Source organism: Parasteatoda tepidariorum, chromosome 7 (genome assembly GCF_982258835.1).
Source record: "Parasteatoda tepidariorum strain Cologne lab strain chromosome 7, Ptep-v5.0, whole genome shotgun sequence".
Classification (NCBI taxonomy): domain Eukaryota; kingdom Metazoa; phylum Arthropoda; class Arachnida; order Araneae; family Theridiidae; genus Parasteatoda; species Parasteatoda tepidariorum.
The window spans coordinates 51,164,235-51,186,890 of NC_141761.1; the positions used below are offsets into that span (position 1 = coordinate 51,164,235).

At 30.4% G+C, this 22,656-nt stretch overlaps 1 protein-coding gene across 2 annotated transcripts in view; it reads left to right on the forward strand.

Annotated features, from left to right (window-relative positions):
- LOC107450647 (uncharacterized) overlaps positions 1 to 20,202 on the forward strand; it is a 41,514-nt gene extending 21,312 nt beyond the window's left edge. Inside the window, exons 1-2 of one of the 2 annotated variants that reach the window (XM_087167830.1) lie at positions 247 to 401; positions 16,883 to 20,202. In XM_087167830.1, the coding sequence (XP_087023956.1) occupies positions 16,893 to 17,339 (447 nt within the window). In that variant the 5' untranslated portion in view covers positions 247 to 401; positions 16,883 to 16,892 and the 3' untranslated portion in view covers positions 17,340 to 20,202. Of the gene's footprint in view, positions 1 to 246; positions 402 to 16,882 lie in introns of those variants that run through there. The other variant, XM_016066495.4, reaches the window with a different exon arrangement.
- The last annotated feature ends 2,454 nt before the right edge of the window (positions 20,203 to 22,656 follow it).

Below are 22,656 nucleotides of genomic sequence, written 5' to 3' on the forward strand. Positions count from 1 at the left end.
CATCCGCATGATTTATCTGTTATTAAAGCCCTCCACCAAAGCGTTTGTGTTGGCTATACTATTTTCTGATTCGTGAGTGTAAATCAGAGCTGAAACCGTGATGTTCTATTTCGACCTTTGCAAGGTCGGTGTTAAGGACAAGGCCTGCGGCAAGGCTGATTCATTAGGAGAAGGGTTGCCTATTTATTATTGAATCCCTTTTTGATGAACAATCGCCAAGGGTTGTTGTTGCATAAAGGAAAGTTCAGGACTTATTAATAATACATTTGAATTACATAAAAAACGAGTGAGATGTTTCGCTAATTATATCTGGAAAGAAGATTGGTTAATAATGAAAGCTGATGAAAAGCATTGGTTCCATGGGAAATTTGTTTCATGTAAGACATTGAGTGAGGTCACAGGTATATATATATTTATTAATGAATCATAAATAAATATAATAAATATTCCTTACTTTTCCGTCAATACCTTTGTGCTCAGAGTTTTAGTGTTGAAATAAACAGCACACTACTATATAAACAAAAACCGCATGTGTTTTACCCTTATCCTTTAAGTGGTGTCAATGAACTCGTTTTATTGATAATTATTAGATATTTCTATTATTTAAACTGGTCATTGCTTTTTAAGGCAAGAATTTGGAACTTATATTTTACAAGTTGTTTTTGCCAATTTTTAAGACTTTGCTTTTAGGCAAAGACAATGCTGAGTAACTGATTAGTCTTAAATTGCTGTTTTCGAATTATTTTTCTATCTTTGGATGGATGTTGTGATCCCCGTAAATTCTGTTGATAAATAACGTTTGACTGCAGTCTAAAAATTCTATCACGCACCATTTTGAGAATTGAAAATTTTTGTTTTCGTTGCGACCAATTCTTTGTTTCGTAATTCAAAAAAAAGAATAAAGATTTAATGCTATAAATCGTCCATATTATCCAAATCTTGAGGCATTTAGGCTTTTAACTTAAGATATTTGACATGGTTTTTAGGAACTCTTTCAACAAAGAAAAAACAAAAGCCGCAATTTAAGTGCTTTATACTTGAAGCAAAGCTATAACTTTGGGGACATATATGTCCCATTAGATGTTCTAAGTAAACTGTAGGGCTAAATAGATCACATTAGATTTGCATATTACAATCTTTTGAACTTCTTTGTTTTTATTTGGGTTCCGCAGTGGACTTATTGTATAGACACAGTAGAATATCGAAGTCAAGCATCACTGGCTGCGGTCAGTAAGCGGGTAGGTGACCACTTTGATAAGCCTGAGTAGGGACCGATGGTGCGGGCTATAGATCCTCATTAAATTGTTCTTCCGTTAAGTGCTCATGTCGTCGGGCTACCAAAGCGGGGGAGTCATCCCCTCTGCTGAGGACCAAAATTGTGATGCCATGTTATCCCAGACAGTCATTAATAGCCCATTGTGCAGCTCCAGTGTTACATAAATAAAACATCTATCTACCTTTTATTTGGATAGCTGGCAGAACTTGTAAAACTCTCATGGTGGCATAGCTTTGAAGAAATTACTCGCTTGCTAAGATTTATACAGTACTTCATGTGTAAAATAAGTGAAAAAGATCTGAGAAAAAGTGAGTGTCAATTGAAGTGTGAGTGTGAGAGCAATTGAAGTATTATTTATATCCTTTTACGCTATTTTGAATCATAATTCGCATGATTTCGAAAGTTTATCATATGAAATTAATAAAAACAACCTTATCTATACGACCTGGGTTGTATATGTTCGGGTAGTTATTTTTTTTTTTCATGAGACATTTTATCCCATCAGTTCTAAATATTTAAAAAAAAATCTTTCTAACAGGTTTTATATTATTTGTAAAATGTTTTTGCGATATTATCAATAGCAAAGAAACAAAGTGCTTTCTACAAAAACGAAAACTTTCTCGAAAAAAAATTAGAAATCATTCCTGAAAGGGTAAAAATATTGAAAAATGCTTGTAAACTTAACAATTAGGCTGTGCTCATTATCTATAAATTAAATCCCCATTAAAATAATTTTCTTTGTTAAGATTGGAGAAAAATTAATTTATTCTCTTATGCGTAGAAACTTAAATAAAAATTGTGGAACGTTTAAGAAAAATCAGCCAAATCTAGTAAGCATTCACTTGAAGTATTGGTTAGGTGCCACTAAGTTATCCAGAGACCGCAGAAATAGCAATTTTCGTCTGAAACCATTACTACGTCAACAAAAGTGAGGATGATGGTGCAACAGTAGCTATTAGTTGTGCTAAGGTGTATTTTCTTGGCCCATTAAGCTAGTAAATGAAGGTAACATTAAAGATGCCGAAATGTAAAAACAGCCTTTCGTCATAATATTAAGGGGTGTATCATTTCCCGAAACACTTATTATAATTTTGTGAAATGTGAATCCTGCTGAATTAGAAAGGGAATTTCAGGTAAATACCTTAAAAAACAACAAAACTTACATGGAATATTTACCTGCATGGACTGCAATAATATCAGTAAAGTTAAGTATATATGACTCATCGTTTCAGCAATTTTATTTTGAGCTTCTATGAAATTTATTTAAACATTAATTAAAAATCATAATTAAAAGATTTGGAGCATTGCTTCCAAACTTTTTGGGTCATCGCTTTGTCAACTTTAAAATGCTTATAATGCTCCAATAAAAAAAAATTTTACTTTGTTTTTTACTTGAATATTTATTTTTTACAATGATCAAGACTCTTCCTTACATAATTAGAAAAAAAGTATTTTAACTTATCAGTGCGAATAATTATTTTCTTTCAGCTTCACGGAAAAATGCAATAAATAAAAATTACAACAAACTCTAGAACTTTTATTACTTTATGTTCATGATAAATAAAGTAGACCATCAAAAGGCAAAATATTCAAAAATAATTTTTTGAAACGTCAAGGAAAAGTAGTTTAAATTTTTAAAACCCGAAAAAAATATCACCTTAGTTTTTTTAGTGTTAGCGAATTTTTGCGTAAATAGTTACCATTTGAAAGTGTTATTTTCGCGGTGAAGTCCACTAAATAGTTTGTTACTATCAGTATTAATTGATTTCAATTTATTTGTCTGCTTAAATAACCTATATTTTTTGCTGTCTAAAAAATTTAATGTTTCTTTTTGAAGAAAAACCTTAGAAAATAATAAATTTTAAATATCTTCAATAATATTTTCTGCTAGTTTTCACCAAATCCACAATATCTTGTCAAATTGCTAGATGTTATTTTTTAAAATTATTTGCAATTTTTTCATTATTTGTTTGATCTAAAAAAAACTAACTTTATTAAAACTATCGTTGGCATATTGCTCGAAAAAAGTGCCATTTTTTTATTTTTTAAGAATATAAACTTACTGACTAATTATAGACACTTACTAATTATAGATAATTGTGCTTAAATGTAATAATATTGTAGGAGAAACTGTACTCCATGCTTAATACTATATTGTGAGATGCTATTACTTGATTATGTTTGGATAGGCAATTTTTGAATTAGCTGCAATTTTAAAATTAATAATTTTATACAAAAGAAGTTTGAATCGTAAATTGAAAATTTTTACTATTTCCAACAATATTTACTTTCTTATTTATCAATTTGACCTGGAAAATTTGCAGCGCCTGGAGAATTTTATCTTCTGTATATCTACAACATCTGGGTATCTAACATCTTTATGCATCGTCAACTATTCATTACTGAGGTGGCCTCAATGGCCGGGTACTAGTAGTCACCCCTTCTTAGCTTCCGCAGTTTCTTAGTTATGTTAGTAAACTATTATTTAAACTAGTTATTTATTATATTTTTTTTACAATTTTTATGATAGAACCGTTTTCTAAAAAGATTCTAAGTTAGTGTATTATCAAATGCACAGCTTTGAACGAAACTTAATTACTTTAGACAGCATTACGGAAGAAAAAAAAATTCGCTTATATTTTATAAGTTTAGATATTTTTATGATTTAAGAGAATTGAGTATTAATATTGTTACTACATGATTAAGCCGGATATTGTACAGCATACTTACAATATGTAATATTAATCTTTGTGTTAAATCAAAATATTTAAAATATTTTCCGCTAAAAGTTTCGCAATGATAATTTTTCTTTAAAAAAGTTACTCTGAAGTAAAATACCAATCTTTGTTTTAGCTTTAATAGGAATTTATCAGTACAAATACCATTTTAAATAATGTCAATTAAGAAATCTTTATTTGGAGAAAGTTTTATTTAGATACATTTAAGAATAAAAGGCGTATTTGTGGCAATAAAATAATGATATGAGGCATACAATGAAAGCTAATGACCGTCAAGTTGTTTAAAAACGATGCTTGAACCTATTATTAAATTGCGATGAATGGTGCTTATTACTAGCACCGAATAGGTAAAACAAAGAGGAAGTTCAGCTTTGTTTGAAATTCTTGATGATACAAGAAGAAAATAGCTCAATTAATTAATATAAATAACTGTTTTCAGAGGTCAAATGCACAGAAATTGCTTAAATTACTGTAGGGAAAAGCTTTGTAATAACAGATGTTCGAAACAAAAACACACATCACTCAAGCTTAGCGTTCTCAATATTACTCAATTCTGTAATTATTTTTAGATCTTCTTTAAGAAATTCTTATTGTTCTACTATTGAGTTGTTGTTTAAATTAAATTCTTCTTCGGTAGTTAATCCAGCTTATTTTTCAAGTAAAGCCTATTTTCGGTTAAGAGAAACGTATAGAAATTTTGTTTACTTTAAGAATTAATTATTTTAAATGCTATCAAAAGTGTTTAGCCGATTTTTGCGTGTAGTTTTCTTTTCGCATTCTTGATTTTAAACTAAAAGAAAAGAAGTCCGAGAAAACGAGACTCTTTTTTGTAATTGCAAAGTGCCTTAATTTATTTTATTTTATTCTGTTTTTTGGAAAATAATATTTTTATGAAAATGAAAGGAAATTTTCCTATAGTGAATAAATATTTTACTGAATCACGCATTGCCCATTCTGGTCCGATACCTTTCGCCATCTTCCTGGAAGTACCATGATTCCATGAGTATCAAAGTTTTGTTCTTTGCTGTCAAAAAATTCGGCAAGTGATTTTTGACTTACTTGTAAAAGTTTTACGGTCTAAAATATTTTCTCGAGACCGAAAGATTGTTGTAGATATGTAACTTAGTCTTTTTCTCAATGATGATAGCCTTCAAAAATGGATAATTTTCTTGACATTTGAGTAACAAATCACAGACGTCTATGCAGCGACGTAAATTTGTCGAGCCCATATGTCGAGTTTTGAGATTAAACCGTAGGCTTTTAAAATGATCTTGACCTGGTTGAATTTGATAAATTTATTCTCTCAGCTATTTCACGAGTTGTTATTTGCCGGTTTGCATCAATCAATGCCTTTATTGTGTCTTCATCAGCTTAAATTGGAGTGGAGCATCTCCGTGCATCTTTATCCAGAGTTGCCAAACTGAAAATTTACAAACCAGTTTTGGCACCGATATACTTCCACTACTTCGTTTACATACAAAACAGATAATTATTTTCTTGCTTGAACAGCTTTTTTACCTTTACAATTAAGTATGCCGAAAATCCGGCTTTTAACAATCCATATTTGAAAGGGCACCAGCCAAAAACTACTGCGTAGAATCAATCGAACTTTTCAACAAGCAATCCTTGCTATATCAGCCATCAAAACATACACCGAAGAGCCATTACATTATGACTACCCTGCTAATAACATGCAGGACCACCTTTAGCCCTCAAAACTGCTAGCACCCGCCGTGGCATTGATTCCACAAGGTGCTGATAGGTAGTCTGAGGTATCTGGTATCAAGCGCTCACCAACTGGTCCTGCAATTCCCTCACATTGCGATGGGGTAGCGTAGCAGCACAAATTTGGTTTTCCAAGTAGGACCACAAATGCTCTATTGGATTAAGGTCAGGTGAATTTGGGGGCCAAGACATGACTTGAAAGTTACTGGAATGTTTCTCGAACCAATCCATGACGTTTCGACCCTTATGACATGGTGCATTATCCTGTTGGTAAACACCATATCACTGTTGCCATGAATGGTGAACCTGGTTTGCAACTATGTTCAAGTAGCTTACAGACGTCAGGGATTGTTCTATGAGGATTATGGGTCCTAATGTGCCCCATGAAAACATTGTTCCTGGGCGAGAAACCATGAAAACCTGGGCGAGCTCATTGTTATAGATGGAGGGTGGTCATAATGTAATGGCTCTTCGGTGTATAATGATTATATCGCTTAAGTGAGAAGTTTTCAGTGAAAAAATAAAGTTATGTCCTCCATTTGGGAAGAAAACGAAATTACTTTCCAAATAACCAAATATTAAAAAGTTTTATTTAAAGAAACTATTTCTTTAAAGTAAATGATTTAAAAAGAAAAAAAAAAACGTTTCGACTCATATTCATTCATTTCAACATTTCACTCAGTATATTTTCAAAAACGTTTTCAGTTTCATTGATCGAAATGAAATGCAATACAAAATCAGAATATTCTAAACATTTAAAAGCATTCTTAACATGTCAAGAATATTTTTTTTCTAAAAAAAAAAAAATCATTAGCGTGTGTAATTTTATTTTCAAAAAAAAAAAAAAAATCAGCGTCAGAGTTGTCTTTAGAACGTTTTAGGCCTACTTCCATAAAAGAAGTGTCGAACTAAGTAAGTGGTAACATCTTTGATAAGCTTGTTGACATACCGTGACGTTAATACTTATGGATCCGGTAATGTTTATGAATCGATATTGCGTGGAAAGCTTTTATCAACTTTTCTTCCAAAATAAGCTGTGTTTTTAGCTCCAACTGCCATTTTCATACATGACTTAGTTGTCTGATGATATTCATTACGAACTTTATGCGATGAATGATTGCTTCCTACACCAATCAAGGAAGCCATGGTAAACATTTTTTCAAACCTCAAATGGTTTATTTTATGGCTTTTTAAATTTGTGAAATGTATATGTTACCGCCACATTTCCTGTTGAATTGAGTGGTGGGCGGAAAGTTTTTTAGCAAGGCAATTGCAATTCCAGTTAAGCGAGAAGATGGTGTATATTTTGCGTCTTCAACGCGTGTCGCGCTGAATTATCTCATTCAGTTTAAAACAATGTTTCTACAAGAAAAAAGTACAATGGAATTCCGTTAATTTCAAATGGAAACTAGTAGAGCAATAATTGTGGATGATGCATGCAAAAAAGATGACTAATGACTTAGTTCAGTGCTTTATTAAGATTGAAATGACGATACACTAAATTTGTTAACTGGAACGCATTTTCCAAGTTAGCATTTATTTTGAGAATTAGAACTACAAATAGTGTGCATCTTTTTAATGCTTTCTTTAACCCTTTAAGGGCTATTTATTTCTAGTAAAGGTAAATTCAAGTATTTTTGGAATTGAAATTGTTTTAGGAATAGTAATTGATATAAGAAAAAAAAACTCAATTAGTTTATAAAAATGCCATTTTTTGGTGGTATAAATACATTTAACACGACCTATTAGGAACTTATTGGCTTTTGTTTTTCTTTATTTATAAAATAAATTTTATAAATGCTACAAACTTCAAAAGGAATTATGTATTTTATAGCTTTTATACGTTTTTTTCAAACTAACAAATGGTTACCAAATTTATTCAAACGCACTTCAAGAAAGCTGAAATTATTAATAAATGGAAACCTAAATTAAAAGTGGTGGTAAGTATACTTCCCACGGCCTTCGAAAGGGTTAAGCAAAGACATCATTGTCACACTTCACATTAACTCAGAAATTCTAGTAATCCGTTTTGAAGCGTAAATATTTATTTTGCTCCTTAGTTAAGTTTAGTATAACAGATTTTGTTATTATTCAAGACAATATCGAAAAAGGATAAAAGGAATTGATTCAATTCTAATTTTATTTACCTTTTTAACAAGATATTATCATATTAGAAATCATAAAATTCAATAAGCTGGCCGATTAGCCGATATCTCATTCCTTCTAATGAATTTCTTTCATTATATAATCTCCAGAAAATGCGTGTCCCATGTTTCTAAATGTCTGAAAACCTCTTGAGTATGTGGTTTTAATGAAATTACAACAAAAATTAATTTCGTATCGCAATACAGAAGAAAACGCATGGTATTTATTAAAAATCTATTGCTATTAAATTTATTGCTATAGAAAAATATATTTCGCGACAGCTGAATTCTGTGATTGGCTAACTATAACTATCGAACCACATTTGAAATCTTTTATTTCCAATTGTGACTTATATTCGGATAAAGTGCAGTTGAGTGAGGTTTTGGCACTGATTTGGATCTGGGGATAGAATGCTTGCCACCCATTGAGGTGACCCAGGTTCGAATCTCAGTGTTGGTGAGTAGATACGAATTCTACTTTAGGCTCGACCCGACCACGGTGCTGACATAAAATGGATCCTCAGTGGTAGCTAGATTATGGGTTTAAATCCGCTTACCGTCGGATAACCTTGAAAACTTTTTGTGGTTTTCCTTTCCCTATAACGTAAAGGTGGGTTAGTGGTGGGTTCTTCCTTAAGCGGAGACTATGTTGTATCCTTCTCCCACTGCTTGATTCAGGAGTTCTCTTGTCTTCTGGATTGGGTTCAAAATTACGAGATTGCGGAGTTGATTGATGATCGTAAGTTCTGAATTTTGTTGGTTGTTCAACGCTGCTTATTAAACACAATATTCAACGAAGGCTATAGGCAGTTCTCTAAATGAAATTAGCTTAAATGCTCAAAATAAATATTTGTGCTAAATAAATTTTGACGCAAACTTGAAAACCAACGTCTTTAATTTAATTAAGAAAATTATACCATCATCATTTGTTTTGAAAAAATGTATTCTAAAGTGTATTTGAAAGTGTATATGGGCTTATTCCACATCCACTTCTCATTTATAAGAAATCCAGCAAAATACATTTTAAAAGACTATTCATGATCATATATACTATTAAATTATGCCAAAATGTACGAAAAAAGGTCGGCAACTTTAAAATTTATAAAGCGGTTCAAATTATGATGCAAAATCATTATGCTGTCAATTTCCCAAATGTACTTTTTTATATCCTTGCACAAGTGTAATGAGATAACGTAACGAAATAAACAGAAAAGAATATTAAATAAATAATATTTTTTTTATAAAAACCTATTTCAAGTTAGATTTTCAATGGTTTAAAATAATTAAATAAAAAAAAATTTTCGAATCAGATTCAAGAAAAATATTTTTAAAAATAAAATTTATTTATTGATCAACTAAGTAGATGATTTTAACAAGCTAGGTTATTACCTTAGTCTCAAATACTTAAGTGCGACACCCCTTCCAATTACTGAAAACTTTCAATCCTTTTATCTAGAAAAAAAAAGAAGAAAAAAAAACTGTTTTTTAAATTAATAATACGTATTACATTTTCAAAAGAAATTTTTTTTTAAAATTGTATTTACTAGTAGGCTACAATAAAAGAAAGTTGATTGATTAATAGTACTTCAACAATCAGATGACCAATAATAGTGTTTTTATAATAGTAATTATAATTAAGCATGCTACAACTTTTTCCATCCTCTAAAACAGGTATGGGAAACAAAATTGCTTCGACGTACTTTTTTTCACGTAGAGTATACTTAATGGGAGGTCAGAGAGATTAATTCAGTGCAGGGAAATCGAAAGCATTTATATTATGATGACGACAATCTGATTTTGCATCAGTATTATTACTTTTATAATGATTAATAATGCATAATTTAAATATTTCTCATGGGGAAATTGAAATTATTTGAATTGCGTGTTGACGAGTTTAATAATTCAAGAATAAATTATATTTTTTAAAAACTTTTTTTTAATATTTTATAAATAAAATACTGATAAAACTAATTCTACTTTTTGAAGTTCAGAGAACATTGATAAGTTTGGCTACGTCATTTGATCGTGGTCAGAAACGCGCCATATCCCTTTTGTAGTTTTTAAATATTAGTGGTAAGTTTTTTTTCTCTTCTTTTTAAAATTTTTTTTTTTTTTACTACGGCGGGTTGTGCTGATAACGACAAACTTTTTTTTGACAAAGACAAATTTTTTTTAACACTTTGGACAGCATATACCATAGTTGTACTTATTAGGAGGTTATTTTCTTTTCCGTTGATCCACCTTACATGAGAGGGCATAAAGCAAATGAGGATATTATATTCATGTAGGAAATGGGATTCGAACACGGGACCTTTCTGACATGAGATCAGCTCCCTGACCACCATACACACTGGCCAGTGATTAAGAAAAGCTAATTTTTTCTAAAATTACAATCTTTTTAAACTTATGGGTATAATTTTAGTACATGTTATTGTGTTTTCAAGAATATTATTTTGTAAACGGCAACATCACATTAACACTATGCACATACGAGTAAGTAAGTAAAATATGCACAGTTACGTATTTTTCAATATTGCCTTTATAAGCACACTTATAGAAAAGACTTTATTCTGATTTCGGGACAGGGTATCAAGCATAAAATTTTTTAAAGGACAAAAAAAATCTCTAAAATAAACACTGTTTTCAGCTTTTAATTCGTCGAATTATAGCTAATTAAATTTTAAAACTTATTGGCTATGTATGTAACTATAACACACATGAAAAATCAAAATATACTATGATCACTTACACGAATATGTTTTGTTTTTGTCCTTTATACATGCATGTACTTTGTATATACAGAGTTTCAGTAACGCGTAGTGTTAAATATTTTCCCAACCCAGTGCAAAGTTCAATAATGTTCTGTATTTTTAATTGACTTTCTTTAAAATATTTCCGCAAATATCTTACGGGATTGCTTACAATATCTAAGCTATGCCATAGCCCATAGCTAAAGCAATTCAGAAATTCACGAGAGAAGAGATAGTAAGAGCATATTTTGCTGTGGGATCTAGACACAGTCTACGGTTTTCAGAGGAAGTTTTGTCAAATAATCCACTGATAGGAAAAAATTTTAAAATTTTCTCTTTAGATAGGTTACTCGAAAAAATTTATAAAATTTCTTCAATTTTTCATAAACACAGTAGAATTCTTTCTTGTAAGTATTGTCACCGGCAATTAAACATTACGGGGTGTTTCACAATCTTCACCCTTAATACATATATTTTGTTAAAAATAAAATATGAACTTTATTGACTACAAATTAATATTCAAGCAATGAAAAATATATATCAAATTTATCTGGTTTTGATGAACCATTAACAAGAGAGTAGGGGAGAGTGGGGTCAATTGTAACATTTTTTACTTAACTATTTTTAACTAACAAAAAATCCAATATATTATTAGTATTAATTGACAGACGAGTAAAGTAGACTATCCTCTACTAGAAAAAAAAATAAATACCTGATTTTAAATATTATTATATTAGATATTAACAATTTTTGACAGTCGTGCAGTTGTTACAATTGTCCCCACTTACGGGGTCAATTGTAACAGTTCATAAATTCAACTAAAACATAGTTAATTATACATATTATCATAGTTGTGATATATTTTTTTATTGATCAAAATAGTAGTGATATTTTAGGAGTAAAAATAATAATGAGCAGAAACCTAAAGGGTTAAACTTTTAACTTTAAGGGGTTAAAAATTTTAATTTATGCTGTGAAAGGTGACAAATAAAATAATGCACATGCAACATAATATAAATGATATAGGAAACTATTGGTGGTTCATAAAGAGTTAAGTAATGGTTTGTAAACATAAGATTATTTATTTTCAGCTGTTACAATCGTCCCTTTACTTATTGTTACAATTGTCCCCAAGACGCCATTTCAGCTTCATTTGTTAAAAACAATGCTAGTTAATTAGCAAAACTAATCTTTTTTTTTATTGAAATGTTAATTAAAGTGTCCACTTACATATTCGGTTACTAATTTTTATTTGTTTAAACAAAAGTACTTTGTTACAATATAATATTCTAATACCAAAAAAAGTACTTGCGTGGCGTTAAAATATCTTTTGTGATGTAACTCTTTCAAAAGTACATAAAAATGGTTGCCATCAGGGGTGTACTTGTAGATTTATTAAATACACCTTGTGCGCCACCTAGGAACCAAATCTAGAACCCGACACTCGAAATTTTTGCTCTGTTACAATCGTACCCTGTTACAATTGACCCCACTCTCCCCTAGAGATTAAAAAAATATCGAAACCTATTTTATTCTCAAAGAACTGAAAGGAAGTGTAAGTCGACTGCTAGGAACTTATCGAAGTTTTACCAGGTAAATCAAACTGGTTTTATGTATTTCCTCTTAAATTTCGAAATCAAAATCCATCCAATTTTCATACCGAGAAACGGTGGCTCAATGGTTAGAGCACTCGCCTTTCAAAGATGAGACCCAGGATCGTATACTAGCGACGGCTGGTTGATACGGATTCTGTTCTCGGTTCATACGGTAAAATATTATTATACCATAAAATATCGGACATATCAGTCCTTGCCATTAAATTGAAACATGTGAAGTTTTCGTGTTTTTTTTCCCACTTAACGCAAATGCGGGTCATTTCCTTTTTAAAAAAACTTCCACAAAGGCTAGCTTATCCCCATTCTTGATTCAGGAGTTTCCTTGTCTTCTGGGTTAGGTTAAAAATTATAAGGATACAGATTTGAGCATAAATAGTCGTAAACACAAAAGTTGTTGAACGCCAGTTATAAAATACAATAAAGTTTTGATACCGTCTTTTCCAAGACTTATATTAATTTACGACTTATATTATTAATACATTTTTGGCAAGGAAAATGTATATGAAAGGTTGTAATCCCCAAACACTCTGTATAACCGCAGTGGACTGATCGTTAAGACACGATTCCCAGCAGATCACCGAAGTCAAGCATCACTGGCTGCGGTCAGTGTGCGGATGGGTGACGGCTTGGATCAGTCTGCGTAGAGACCGAGGGTGCGCGGTATTGGTCCTCGCTAAACTGTTCTACCGTAAATTGCTCGACTTCACTTGCAGGTCGTCTGGCTACCGAAGTGGGGGTGCCATCCCCTCTGCAGAGGATCAAAATTGTGATGGCATGTCTTTGGATCATCCTCAGGGATGTTTCCCAGACCGTCACCAATAGCCCATTGTGCAGTTTCAATCCGACGTAAATGAACTGCAACAACAACAATATACATTCAGAATCGTCAAAAACGTACCAAATGGTGTTTTTGGTTAGAAAAATGTTGTTCTTCTAGTAAATTCAAAACATTTGCCGAACATATTTTCTTTCTGACAGCGCACAGTAAGTAATCTGTAAGCAAGGTATAAGAAATATTTTTCTCCCGCTATATTTCGCCAACACATGCCAATATTTTTGTAAAAGAGTTATCGATAACATTTACTTTTTATTAAACTTGAACAGCGCGAAACAAAATCATTTTTGAAGGCAAACAGGTTTGAAAAATTTCCTTTAGTGATTAAATCTCCATTGTACTTGAAATATTCTCATCCTTGGAATCAAATTCTATTCATCACAATTATTATGATTTTTTTTATTAAATCTAAAGAAGTGTTGTAAAAAGTGAAGACGTAATTTGAACTCACGTGGAAAAATATTGCAAAAGTAGATATTACGCATCATTAATCACCATCTTATTTCAATTAAAAAGTGAATGTTTACTGACACTCTATATATATCTTACATAGCGTCATAAACTCTGATATTTTTCTATCTACAGGCAATACTATAATTATTCATTTTGTTAGGTTGTTTTAAGTAATAATTTAAGTAGTGCTGAATAGTTAGTTATACGCTGAATAGTTAGTTATACGTTAAGTATTTATTGAGAATATTTTTGTATTTTACACAAATAAAAATTTAGTTACAAAGAAAATATTTAGATTTATTTTTGATCCTTTTTAAAATGACTGTAGAAGTTTTAAACAACAACGGTGCTATGGTGCCGCATAGTGTCATACCAAATATTGATGATGGAGCTCGCCTTTTGGAGCAGTAGCATATATATATATATATATATTATATTAGTTACAAAGTAAATATTTAGATTTATTTTTGATCCTTTCTAAAATGACTGTAGAAGTTTTTTCGTGGATTTTTGGACTTTTCAATGTAAAGGAAACATTATGTCGTAGTTATGAAATAAGTTATTAAATTGTAAAGTTTATTTTTCGGACTTTTTAATGAAACTGAATTATAAAATACCAAAAAGTTAACAAAAATTCGTAATTTTTTCTATTTTGGAGATCGCATGGCTAAACAGTCTGCATTTAATTGCAGGGGGGGGGGGTGATATAGAGAGATTTTGTAAATTCACCGTCGCATTCTTCTTTATTTCTGATTACGGTAACATACATTCTGTGTTTATAAAGTACTGATTTCTTAAGAGTGCAGCTCTGAGAATGGGAGGGGAAAGTTGACTAATTATGATTTTTTTTTTATAACCGCCGTTGAACAGCCGACCCAATTTTTCGGGTTTACGACTGCTAATGTTCAACTTCCTATCCTTGTAATTTTGAACTCAATCCAGAAGACAAGGAAACTCCTGGATCAAGTATTGGGAGAAATTTGCCTCCATGGAGGACTTTTTTTTATGTAGCTAACTAACATTTGCGTCACATGGAGAGGAAAATCAAGGAAACCTCTCGCGTTTAGCCTGATGGCAAGGGGACTCTAACCCATGATTCATCTACCACTGAGAGTATTTTACGTTATTCACTGAAGGTATTAAGTTAGTACTTTTTATAATTTCTAATTATATTTAGATTCAACCCATACTTCATAATTTATTTATACCTTCGGTTGTCTTTATGAAATAATTTCAAGTAAAAGGCCAATAAAATAGAAATAACATTTTTTAAAAGAAAAAAATTTCCAATAACAATTTATTGAAAAATTATGAATGGAACAAACATTTATAAAATATTGCTTTAGTATTTCATTTCGCGCTTTTCAATTCAAAATGAAATAACTAAATTCTTCAATAAAGAAAAATGCTTTCCAACGTTTATAACACTTATTAGGTTTTCATTTCGAAGTAAAGCATAGTTCGGCTTATGTTAATCATTTTCAGCTAATGTATATACACCAAAAACAGATTCATAACTGGACTAATTGTAACCCAAGGGCGGCTGCAGATTTAACTGTCGGACATAAAGCCCAATTTATGATGATTAATGATAAAACGATGAAAAATCTTCATTCCTCTAATAAAATATTTTAAAAACAGTTTCTTATAGGTTATAGCGTTAATAAACTTTATTTGTAAAGCTGGTGTTCCGTCGATAGAAGGTTGATTATTTAGGGACCGTAGCCGCAAAAAATATTGGGAACCACTGGTTTAAGGTGTACCAGCAAATTCTTTATTTGAGATAAATCCTTCAGTAATAAATTTCATAGCTTTTTATATTATTAGAACTGCGTTCAATTTCGTGTTGGTGAGGTTATCATAAAAAGGTGGTCCCATCAAATCAATCATGAACCAGAAAGATTCTTTCCTTGTTATTTTACTTGCCAAAAGAATGTATAAAAACTTTTTTTTCTTCTTTTCCTTCAAAGGCTTCCCCTAAGGCATTAGCACCTAACATACAAAAGAACACACAGTAACACCAGAAAAACAAACATAAAAAAAAAAAAAAATTCCTAACACTAAGGTGCCCCTAAGGTATATTCGATCCGTTTCTTAGACGCCAGTTGTACATTTTTTTATGGTTTTATTCGCTTCATTTATAACACTTATTAATTTTATTTATATGTACAGTAACAGAGCACTGAACTTTTATTTATTTTCTCGTACAGAAGATGATCTTCCGATATACTTCTCTGGAGGTTCTTAGAAATCCTATTGACGTAAATTGACTTGTTTTTTCAAAAGAAACTAATCGATTTGTTTTTCATCCGTTGTTAGATTGAACAGTTATTTTTTTTTAATTAATGAGTCCTTTGTAAGTCATATTCACAGAAATCTGCATCTGACATCGTGAGAAAGTAATTTCGTTTCAACACTTCGTAGAATTTAAATATACTCCATAATCTATACACGCTTAAAAAAGCATTCTTTATTTGGAGTACTCTTATTCTTATGGAAAAACAATTTAAAACTAATGTATAACTTACGGAACTGTTTTTAAAACATTCGTAATGATTAATGATGATGAATGAATAATTGGATAGTTGAACTTTTTTTAGAGAGCCACCATCAAATTTTTTTTAAAAAAAAATATTAAATTATATTCGAATTTTACAAGCATTCTGGATACCGATAATTTTGCTGAAGACTCCTGGAAATGTTGACGCAATTTATTCGTTTTTATGAAAAGAAATGAATAAATTTGTTTGTCATTCATTGTTTTGTCAACTTTTAATTAATGATTCCTTTGTAAGTAATATTCAAGGAAATATGTTTTTGTTATTGTGAGAAAGCATTCTTCAGTTGAACCGCTCTTATAATTAGGCAAAAATGGTCTAAAACCATGCATAACTTTACCAAGCTGTTTTTGAAACATTTAACCACAATGATTAATGGCAATTACGAAGGAAAAACTAGATATCTGAAAAAAAATTTAAGATGCAAATTAAAGTAAGTAGACTCCAGTAAACATATCGGTATTAAAGTTTTTAATAAATTAATATAAAACTATGTTCACCTTTTACAAGCACTTTTGTTAACGATATGTTTACTGAATATCTCGAAAAGTCTATTGACGTGATTTGATTTGCTTTTTTTATTAAAAAGCACCCCTATTTGAAATAGTTAAATCTCACAACCATAGTCACCGATAGTGCATTAGATATCTGACGGGGAAAGTTCTTTAGTTAGACAGATTTTTATCACTTCTAAGTAAATAATAAAAAAAAAACTTAACCTGCCTTGAATTTTAAAAAATTTCTTTGAAAATGACTACAAAAGTTAATTCTATTCTTTTTTATTCAGGTGCTGGATCATGTGGTCTTCTGTTATTGCTTTAGTGGTTTTCCAAAGCATCCTTCATTCTGAATGTGCGCCAGCCTTCAAATTGAAGCACTATAATTTCTACAAATCCAAAGAAATGTCACCTCCTCGGATGGACAAGCGTCTGATAGGTGGAAGCTCGCCAATCCATTTTATTAGCCCTTTTGTTCCAATGCCAGAGCCTGTTGTGAATCCCTTTGCAAACTTTATTTCGGCTTCAGCTTCTGCTCCTCAGTCTACAATTTACAAACTGCCGCTGCGCTTGAAAGCAAACGGTAAACTTCACAGCATAATACATGGTTTTCCAAACAAACGCCACCAATTCATAGATCAGTTTGCACAAGCGGCATCAAACATAATACAGTTGCCATTGAAGTACATGTCAAATGCTAAACCTATAGGAATTTATTTTAAGGATCCATCAATGAACTTCTTGTGAGAACCAACTGTTATTTTAACGTCACTGTACGCTATCTCTGGTACTGAAGTTAACATATTGAATGAATTGTTGTCATCAAAAGAATTGTTGTATTTTGTTCGAAGTAATTATGGACTACACTCTAAAAAAGCTGGATCAGATGTCATTTTTACTGATGCCAATGAACTTAATGATAGACTTATGTACGTGGACTAATGCACGTGGTGTATGTGCTTTAAATTTTTCGGTATGTTAAACGGGATTTCAACTACAGATTTAAACGTTTTTTATGAAATGAAACAGAAAAACTCGTTTAATATTAAAACATGATTTATTTTTAATTATCTGTTACCACTGAAAGAACTGATTCATTTAAAAGCAACACGAGATTAATGGACCTAGAAAGACTTACTTTAAAATGCGTTTGGTGTATGTACGGTGGACTTGTCGGTATATTGTAAAAAATTTCGAACATGGTTTTTTCTGCTTGAAATGAAACAGTGATCCATCAACTCACAACTTCTTGTGAAAAAACTTGTGATTCTTAATTAAATAATTGAAGGGTTGAATAGGACTAATTTTTAACTATATATGATATGTATATATCTGTTAAATTTATTGAGTGGGGCTTAAAATATGTATTTACAGTTGTAGTAAATGTAGCAAATCTCCAGGAAATTCAAATCTGCATTTATTAATAATTCTGTAATTGAGTCAGCAAATAATTATATTAACATAACAATTATTAATTTATAATCGCTACACGGCAGTAAATTGTCATTATTCCACAAATTACCGCGTGCACAGTTTAACACTTTTAGTAATATATTAATAAATGAGAGAGATCTTTTTCAAATGTTAATGCATTTTCTAATTATTAATAAATACAAAAATTTTCTTAAATGCATTTGCATGGAATTGTCTTACCTGCAATAGTCATAATAATTGAACTGCAATAGCCATAATAATAATTTTATTGATGTGTAAATATCTAAAAAGTAAAATTAAGTGCGATTTTCCGTATGTTCTAATTCTATTCATGACAAAAAGTTAAAAGATTATTTTCAAATTAAAAGCCACGTGAGGTTGAATTAATGCCCTATTCCAGATTAGCGTGCAATTTCTAATAATTGAGGAGACAATTCTTTTTATGAAGACTCCAAATTTATTTATACCTTGTATGCAAGTGTATATTTTTTAATTCACGGAAATCAAAGTTTTGGAGATGTTGTGCAAAATTGCTCTTTCGAAATTAAAATACATTTAGTTAAGAAAATAATTATTTAGATCAAAATTGCGAATTTGTGTTTCAATTTTAAATTATTTTCAATTTTACGTGTTTGAGAGAGAAGTGATTTTGTTAAAAATCCTGCTTATATAGTTTTGTTATTTGATTATGTAAACTAATAATTCAATGTGTATATTTTTGAAGTTATTGAAAATACATTTATCTCTTATTATCAGATGTTAGAAAAAATATTGCTGGCAATATTTTTGTAATAGACTATTTATAATAGAATAAAAAATTCAAAATCTCTTAATTTTTCTAATAAAAGTATAAATGAGTATTGTAGGATAATTTTACCTTTGTTAATTAACTAAAAGTACACGACCCAACTAATGATCACTTTTTACATGTTCATATAAAATGTTGAGTATATTAAAATACTTCACACTAGAAACATCCACTAACATAGAAAATGTTAATAAATTTTTCATCTGAAATGTTGATTATTTTAAAAACTGCATCTCATTTAAATAAACTATACTCTGTTGCAAGTTTAGAAAAAAAACATGATCCCTATGGATAGAGAATGTTTGCATTTAAGTGTAAGCCAAATAGGCGCCAAGCTCCCATCGCTAACGTATATCAACACCGCCAACTCTAGAAACACCGTTGCAGAGCCTTCGTTTTGCTTGCTTTCTTAAGAAATGAGGAAGATGAAACTTACTGAATTATCAATTAACAAGTAATAGGAATTAATAAAAATGATATCTAAAAATAATAACAAATATGCGTTTTTCTATTCATATTTAAAGAAATTGATGAAAGAATAATAAGTATTGTTTCTTGCAAACTATTTTCTTTAGCAGTGAAACAAAAGTAATAATTCCTTATCTCGCATTTGATTTGTTAAGGGCTTGTCAACGTAAGACGAGCCATTTTTAGGGATCCAATCAAATCCAATGCTCTTACAACGTCATAGTTTTTTTTCTTTTCCAAGAGCGAATTTTCTCCTTATTCATCGAAATATGTAACCAAATCAAGGATTCCAGTAAGACTTCGAAACGAAAGATTATTTTTCTTAATAATTCTGTGATATATATCGTAAATGATAGCATGAATTAAATTTCTGTTCGACGTGTTTAACTTTAATTGTTTTGAAAGCAAATTTGTATAATTTGATATCAAAATAAAACGTAACTATATGCAGTCGTGGATGATTACTTTAATCCTACATCACAATGGTTTTTTTCCTAATTTGCAAAGGAGTATCCTACTACACATTATTTTACTTCCCATGTATGTCTCATAAAACAGCTGTTGTCAAAAGAAAAGAGAAGAATTATGTGAAAGAAATTTGACATTGCATGAAAATTTAAAGATTGATGTAACAAAAAAATCTTGTTTAACGCCAAGAAACTTTTAAGAGTAACTATTAGAGGTTTCAGTGATGTATTTGGAATTGTCATATTTCATTTTATATCTTTACTGAGACTTCAAATGTCCAAAATGTTTCTCATCAGAAAGTTTCAGACAATAAAAAACATTTATGTATGTAAAAAAGTCGATTTAAAATCCGTAAACTTGTGACTTATATGAAACTTGTCCATTTTGTGTAATGTGATTTATTTTTAATATTTAAATAAACTTTATTTATTATTTTTCGTTCCATTTTTTGAAAATATTAATTTTTCAGTGCAAAATAACTTATTTGACTTAAATAGTTGAACATTGAAATTTAATTACTGATTAAAATTACTTTAATAAAAAGAACGAAAAAAATTTAAAACATTTAGAATCTCGATGCAAAGAACATTTTATCTAAAACGTTAAATATTCAATCTAACTCATTTACAGAAATTTTAATGGAGTAATAAAGAAAATCTATAATTTGAGCTTCAACAATTATTTTTAAAAGAAGACGAAAAAGCAAAAAAAAAAAACGCAATTTTATGATTGTTGGGTTTACTTGAAAAAAGCTTTAGTTTTTGTGCAAGTCAAAAAAAATCTTTTAATTTAACTTGTTTTGATTTTATTCATTTTTACTGTTATTTATTAATTTGGTTTGGAAGATTATTAGTTTGGTACTAAAGTTAATCAATTGTATTTTTTAATTTTATCCTTTCACAATCGGGTTTGCAATAATTTAATTTGAACTCTGAATCATTAGATGTTATTTTCAGTTGATGAAAAAGTTTTTCTGATTGAAAAAAGGGTGCAAAAAAGGGTAAATTATTACTATAACGAACAGAAAAATTACTAAATAAATAGTTTAAATACCATAATTTTTATTCAATTACCAGAATTATGCTCTTTTTTTTTACCAGAAATGTCTTTACAGGTATGGTAATTTTGACAAAAAATTTTTCTCCGTGCGTGATATAAAATTGTTTAATTTATTTAATTTTAAATGCTCGGTTAAGCCATTAGAAATCATACATTTTTAAGTATTTAAACGTAAATACGAATTTCTTACACTTTGTGGGACGAGTAGTTATTGACATTGTCAAACCTCATCTATCTAAAGGTACCTCTCAAGATAAAATAGAGTTAACACGTTTTACATACTAGTGAAATTATGTTTAATAATCATAGCGATAGTTACGCCACAATACTCTCCCACTAGAATTTTATCATGCATTGAATTAGTTGCAGTATTTGTGAAAGACCGGGAGAGTTGTATTAAGTTCACCGGATTTTGAGATCTTGTGTTGAGAGCTATATTAAAATGAGAGAGTTTTGAACGTTTGTCTTGAGGGCTGTATTAAGTTCACGGTTGTGTTTTGTCTCACCTGTGTTGCTATTAGCAATGGAGTGTGTGCAGGATCACGTTGTGTGTAAATGATACTGAGAAGCAAAAGCGTGAGGAGGACAATGTCGCAGTCACAAATAGCAAATCAACTGTTCAATGTGGACCATCCGTATAAGAAAGCGTAACTGTCGAGGTAGGCGATTTCATATCACGTCCGCAGGTATCCAATCAGGGGCGAGCAGTTATCGACAATGTCAATCTTCATCTATCTAAAGGTACCTCAAGATAGAATCGAGTTAACACGTCTAATACACTAGTGAATATATGTTTAATAACAGTAGTGGTAGTTACGCCACAGACTTTAATTATTTAAGCAACCATACGTTTGAAACACGTAAAAAAATTTCAACAGCTTCTTCAAATTGAACAGTTGGTCGATCTGTCTCACTCTATCACCTGATCATCAAGCAAACCATTTGATTTGAAAACCATTTGATTCCATTTAGAACTCAGGGTTATTTAAAAATAGCCCGAGTTTTATTGTTCTTATAAGGAACTTCCTAATACTAGCCTTTCTCATATTAATCATTCGCTTCTTTAAAATCTTTCAGATCAATATTATGAATCATGTTTTTTCCTTGAAAAAGTGTCTATTCTGTGATTTGACCAGAATATGATTTATTTAAGGAAACGATAAAAAAGGAAGCAAAAAATTCGGGAAGGACATATGTGTTTTAGCAAAAGGATCAATAACCTTACCAGAACAAGAGAGAGAGAAAGACCACTACTTATAACCACTTTTGACAGTGAATTAAAGGTCAGATAGAGAAATGGTCATGCTCCAAGGTCCCTATGAATGCCTTATAAGAATCTTATTTTGTTTTTAAAATTCCGGGTTTAGTTTGATGCCCCTGATAAATGTATTTCGCACAAAATTCAAATGTTGTAAAATTCAAATGCAATAAAATACGAATATACTAATATAGGTAAAAAGTATTATATTGATGTAGGGTAAACCAACCAGTGAATGAACATTTTATATACAATTGATTAAAAATAAGAATTTGAAAGTTTTTCTTGAGATTGATTGGTAACAATAGCTTACTGCCAAACAATAGGAAGTCATCTAGCAATGTTTTGGATTACCTGGTCAAATAGACTTCTCTGGAAAAATTTTTGAATTTGTTATTGAAACACCTTGCTTCTTTGAAAAAATTATAAGGTGAGTGTTTGTATTTATATGCTTGAAGTGGAATTAATTACATGTAATAGTTTTATTTTTCTCACTGTGAAAAAGAGAATTCAAAATATATTGAAGTTACGTTTTATTTTTTTTAAGCATCATAGCATAATCAAGTACT